Below are 6,214 nucleotides of genomic sequence, written 5' to 3' on the forward strand. Positions count from 1 at the left end.
TGTGTGTGTGTGTGTGTGTGTGTGTGTGTGTGTGTGTGTGTGTGTGTTGCCAATGAAAAAGCCATTTTGTCAACAGCTTGCATCATATCCACTGACATGCATTCCCATGTCACATCTAGCCGCAGCAGCAGACGTGTAAACAAACCCAGAAGCGCATCAGCTTTAAAAGTGTATCTCTGCTCGCAGATCCCTTTGAAATCTGACACTAAATACAAAGTTAATAATCTATATTTTATTTGGTCTAACTCCCCTTTTTTTTCTTTTTGCAACACGGAGCTCCTTCGCGTCCTAACGTTTTTGGAACAGGTGTCAAATAATCGCGCGTCAAGATGAAACAGTTTGTCAGTGGGCTGATGTATGGCTGCTGATGCATTTATGAGCGTAGCTGCGTGTCTTTATCCCTGTGTGTGTGTTTTTCTATCGTGCACAAACACGTGTCTTCGGGGGCAGGAAATAATCCTTAACAGACCGAGATCAAAAAAAAAAAAAAAAAAGCTGATGGAAGTGAACTCGCCTGTCAGTTGAGCGCCTCTGCAGGACGCAGAGCAGCACTTAATAACGCACGTTATTAGTGGATTAATCTGAGCTGACCCACTAATTTTCTTAGTTACTGAGGTTGCTCTGTCGCCGCAGCTTTGAAAAGTAATCAGGAGCAGTTTTTAAAAGTAACCTACATTGTTGATAGCTTAATAGATGGCTGACTGGGGGTCTGGGCTCCTAAATGTCCTTATTTACTCTCGCTGCGTCATTTAGGAGTCAGTTGCGCGCGCTCGGTGCCATTAGGCCTGTTGTGTCAGGGGGAGTCTGGTGATTATGGGGAAGGAAAGGAAACTTTGAACTCTCTCACAGACTGGAAAACTACTTTGAAACTTTTCTCAAAGTTTTGACCTCACTCTTCTAATGTTTGACCCGTCACAAAAATTCTAAACCAAGGTTTATAGCATCTATAATTGCAGAGGGTCCTTATGGAATACTAAGACTTTCAGCAGTTTTTAAATTTGGATTTATTTGGAAATAATTGGCTGTTTTAATTTTCTTATAGAAAATACCATAAGTGCATTTTATAAATGAAAGTGTTAAATTATAATTTTCAGTAATTATTATTTATTAATATCTTTAACAGACATTAGCTCTTATAATTCACAATTTACTATTTTATATTATATTAAATTTATACATCGTGTGTTATTAAATTACTGTGTTTAATAAGGCAATGAATTAATTATTTTAATTTTAATTACACTAAATTTATTTGTTTTTAATTACTTTTTAAAGAAGCTTAAAATTGTATTTCAGAGCACTCTGCATTCAGTGATCCTCTTTTAACCAACTACAACAGCTGCTAGTTGTTCTGGTTGTTTACTGTTTTATTTTTAGAAACTATAATTTAAGATGCAGTTTTAGTGGGGTTTCAAACCAAGAATAGTCGTGCTTGAGTGAGGATAAATGTATTTGTACGCGCACAATACGTGTGTTTACTTTTATTAACTCTTTGTGGTATTTAAATACATTTATTTACTTTATTTACAGTTAGTCCGCACTTCTTGCAGCTGGAACCGTGCACAGATGTCTATTTCACGCGTTTTGGAGATTTTTTTAATTTATCATTATTTTCTAAAGAAACCCCACATATTCCGCCCCCCGTGCTTTCCAGCAGATGATGGGCTACAAACTGGTGTCGGCTGGAGAAAGTCACGTGGCACGTTGCCAATATCAGCGTGGCTTGTTTGCCTTAAAAACAGCAGCTTTGTATTTGATGCAGAAATAATGGTGGCTGGAGTAAACTATTTAGATCTGGATTTTTGTCTTAAACTTGCGTTGCACACACACTTGGTGTTGTTGTGTATGTGTGCGTGCTAAAACTTTACAGAAATAGTCGTTTGGGTCTGGAAGCGATCTGCTCCCATCGCTCTCTTCTGGAGGCAGGGAGGCCTTTTGGAGCTGTGTGGTGTCTCAGACCAGCTTTCTCTTCAAGCATTCAGCTGCAGCTTACTTTCTGCTGTGCCTTGATGTTGGTTTTTTGTTTTTTTTTTTCACATTGCTGCTTTGCAAATACCAAGTCATGCGATGCTTTACTAGAAGTTCACAAATATAATTCATATAAAAGAAAAACGTAAAGAAAAAAAAAAAAAACTCGGAGGGATTTGCATTTATGTGTCCGCACTAAGGTCACAGTAAATCACCCGGAGATCTCAGCGTTGACCACCCCCCCCTCCGCACCCCCCGGGGGTTCAGGAGGTTATTGTGTCTGGCCGTAGTGAGTTATAGAGCTGAGAAATTAGGACTGGGCTTAAAAGCCTCTGTCAGCTGCTCAGTATTCAGTGCTGGTGGACTAAAGCTGCCTTTCGTGGAGTTGTTTCTACCAAAGCTGCGCTCAGATCTTCTGAGGACAGCTCCGTCTTCTTGTGGGACCACATGCTCGCGCTTTACAAGCAGCACAAGACGCGCGCTTGGCTTGGGTGGAAATAAATATTTTTTTTGAAAAAAAAGACACTTTTACAGCAGACAAAAACGTGTATCCTTTTGTTTGCACTGCTGCACAACCCACCAGTGGGCGCCAGGCGCGTCTCGTGCCTGCGCTATTACGCATGCTCGCTTTGTGACATTTTCCGTCGCTTCCCTGTAACTACTGACTTCACCTCCTTTAATAAACGTGCTTTCAGCGGCCCTGTCCTATAGGCTACACGGGAAAAAGCAGGCCAGAAGTGGTCTATGGAGAGAAGAGCAGCGAAATCACTTAACTTATTGCGCAGTAATTAGGTCACATTACATCCAGTGTCATTTCAGAGCCGTTTGTGTTGCCTTACTCTTAAATCCCTCGAGTCCAGACATAAAGAGCAGAGGCATTTGGGCCTGAATGCTGCCCCTCCATTGCCCTACTCTAACATTTTACTCTGCATCCAGTTGGTTAGAGCCCCTCCAGCAGCAGGTCCCCTGCTCGGTGTGATGTCGCATGTTTGGGCAGCTTGTTTGTTCATTCCACATTGTCAATAACAAGTAATGGCAGGTCCTGAATGATAACTAAAGAGCTTTTACGCGGCATAAATTGTGTTATAAGGCAAAGGTGTCCGCTTGGCAAATCCTAAAAAGTGTTTGGTCAGGTAAATATAAACCAGACATTAAATACATGTAAGAAATAAAAAGACAGCGGCGTGTGACGTCAGACGCCTGCTTCCCTTTGGTGACCTGACACAATTAGAAAAGTATTTTTAGCTTTCACTTGTTATTTGACTCATTCCACGAAATCTAACATATTAGAAGCCAATGCAGCTTTCACCTTACTGCAGCTTGAGGTTTTGGATGAGGCTTCTGACCGCAGTGTGTTTGTGTTTGGTGTGTTTCACAGACGCTTGCGGCCTGTCGGACGCTGCTCACATCGAGAGCCTGCAAGAGAAATCCCAGTGCGCACTGGAGGAGTATGTGAGGAGCCAGTATCCTAACCAACCGAGCCGCTTTGGCAAGCTCCTGCTGCGGCTGCCCTCTCTACGCACCGTCTCCTCCTCGGTAATTGAGCAGCTGTTCTTCGTCCGCTTGGTAGGTAAAACTCCTATTGAAACCCTCATCAGGGATATGCTATTATCCGGGAGCAGCTTCAACTGGCCTTACATGTCCATCCAATGATCCTTACGTGAGAAAAAAGAAAGTGGAACGAACAAAAAGGACCAAATTTCTGCACCCACATCCTCCTTCAAGAAGACTTTATATATAGGACCTTTTTTTTTCTGAGAAACTTGGAAGACATTACTTTTTTTTTCTCTCCTGTCTTCTGGAACTGTGATGGAATACATCATGTACAGAGAAATATTGAAACTGGACTTGTGTAAATCCACCCTCATCGTCAAGAACAATACTCTTCATTTTGTAAAATACTAGTCTTTATTTTCTTTTTTTTTTTTTTGTAAAAAAAAAAACAAATAAAATGAAAAACATCATATGCGCAGTAAGAAGAAAAAAAAATGAATCAAGACTTAGCGGAAAAATAATGTTTCCAAGCAATTATAAGAATTGTCCTGTGTCTATGTACCTCTCTGTTTTGTATTTTTTCTGGTTCTAAACCAGGCTTTCTGTGATTCTATACTAATAATTTTTTTGATATAACCTTTTGCTTCTTATAATGAGTGCGATATATGTTGTCGAAGCTATGTTCTCCAAGAATTAAAATTGAAGTGAGAATTTAAAGGAAGAGGAAAAAAAAAAGAAACATCACAGACAAATAAAGAAATTTAGACAAATAAGAAACAGTCTGATCGCTGTGACAATATGAACAACTGATGGTTGAACTCTTTTTAGTTTCACACACACACCTCCACACCCCCCAACTGATACACGATGGACCTGCAGCAGCAGCAAACTGACCTCCAGGACATTTTTAATGACATTTTTAACTCCAGGAACGTCTGGGGGCGCCTTTTCCAACCCCCTCCTCCTCCCTAGCGCGGGGGCAACGAGTGCGTGTGGAGTGTCGGTCATCAAGTCAAAGAGGAGAGACATGAAAATCAAAAAAAAGAAAAAAAAGCACTTTTAATATATCATTTCAAAAACATTTTGTTTGTTTTGTCTTGGGGGAAAAAAAATCATTGTTTCTTGAATTTTATTGGTTGTTGCCTTCGATTTGCTTACTCCATGATGCAGCTTTTTTCCTCTTTTTTTTTTTTTTTTTTTTTGCAGAAAGGTCGGTTGATGAAGTTGTGTGATGGTGACTGTACTATTAAAAACAACAACAACAACAAAAAACAACAAAAAGGGCAATGCTGTCTTATTCTCAAGCCGTCAGGGGGGATGTGGTGCCTTTTTGCGCACAAGAAAAGCGCAAAAAAAAAACCTAGTTAATTCAAAATAGGGGAGGGGGACGACTTGTAACAATCACACACTGTTTTGTATTTTAAAAGACTATCTGACATGAGTGACATTGCGGACACAAAGAGGGGGAGACGATACGTGAGGAACTGCAGCAGTGCGCGCTCTGCCAGCCTGTGGGCGCATTAATGTTTGATATTTTTCCCAGACAAAAAGGGGAAGCCTGCGCGCCACACAGAGCCACCTTTAGCCTTCATCCGGTGGCTTAATCAAGGTGATTCTCCACAAGCCAAACAATATCTCCCCCTCTTTTCTCCGTTCATAAAAAAAACAAAAAAAAACTCCTGCTCTGATGGCGCACTGCATTGCTCGGTATTGATGTGGGCGTCATTTTTGGCAAAAGGGTTAGGCCCCGCTGCAAAGCTGCTGTGATATGCGTGATCAATCTGGAAAATGTATTTTACAGCATGTAAGCCAGTCGATAGGAACACCGAGTGTGATGCATTGTGTGGGAATGGAGAGAGAGAGAGAGAGAGAGAGAGAGCAAGCAGTGTTCAGACAAATGAGAGGGGGAAAAACGTGTTAGAAGAAAGTCAAGTGTGTGAGGAGGAGAGAGAGAGAAAAGAAGATGTGGCCTTGGTTTGCTTGATGCATTCAGGGTGTAATAAGTGTGTAAGGTGGCTCATGCGCTTCTTCCACTGCAAGGCTCCATATCTGCGTTTTAATCTCCAAACGACAACACAGGCTCAGTTATTTACATTTTAGCCACAAGAGTCACTAAAACACAAAACTGGATACTAGGCTGAAAATAAAAAGGTTTCTGTTTGACATTTTCTTTGGTTTGTCTCATGCTCTTCCTCCTCATCATCATCAGATGCGCTGCTTCTCAGCCATTTTGCTCACATCGTCATCCTCAGGCTGCCATTGTTTGATGAAGGACAGAACAGAAGCTGCGTTAACATGGCTGATTGTGATGTTGCCTTATTATAATCTGCTTTATAAAATTACAGCACGAGCGTCTTTCTTTATTTCTTCACTATTACAGTATTAATTGGCTGACATGGGCTGGGCTTCAGGTTGTCCTCAAATGCTTCCACGAACTCAGATCTGCTGTTTGAGCTTCACATCGACTCAGACTGGGTCATATATCTGAAAATGTTGGGAACAACCGCTGGGATCAAGCGCAAATGTTGCTATTTTTCACTGATCGCTGTTTCCTGACTGTGGATGCGCTCATCCTCACCGACCTTTGGGTCAGGTGGGAAATAATGAGCTGCAGGAGCTTTGCCTCTCTGCTTTGTACTGAATATCCTGAGCCTAACATAAAATAGTAATAATAATATTGAACATTAACCAAAAAAGTAAACACATTTATAAAGCAAAATGTAAAATAAATAAATAAAATACGCACATGTAA

General features: G+C 41.0%; 1 protein-coding gene across 1 annotated transcript in view; it reads left to right on the forward strand.

Annotated features, from left to right (window-relative positions):
- nr2f1a (nuclear receptor subfamily 2, group F, member 1a) overlaps positions 1-4,663 on the forward strand; it is a 7,920-nt gene extending 3,257 nt beyond the window's left edge. Inside the window, exon 3 of the mRNA XM_037681101.1 lies at positions 3,347-4,663. Coding sequence (XP_037537029.1) covers positions 3,347-3,621 — 275 coding nt within the window. The 3' untranslated portion in view covers positions 3,622-4,663. The remainder of the gene's footprint in view (positions 1-3,346) is intronic.
- Positions 4,664-6,214: the final 1,551 nt, after the last annotated feature.

Source organism: Nematolebias whitei, chromosome 8 (genome assembly GCF_014905685.2).
Source record: "Nematolebias whitei isolate Nwh7 chromosome 8, NemWhi1, whole genome shotgun sequence".
Classification (NCBI taxonomy): Eukaryota; Metazoa; Chordata; class Actinopteri; order Cyprinodontiformes; family Rivulidae; genus Nematolebias; species Nematolebias whitei.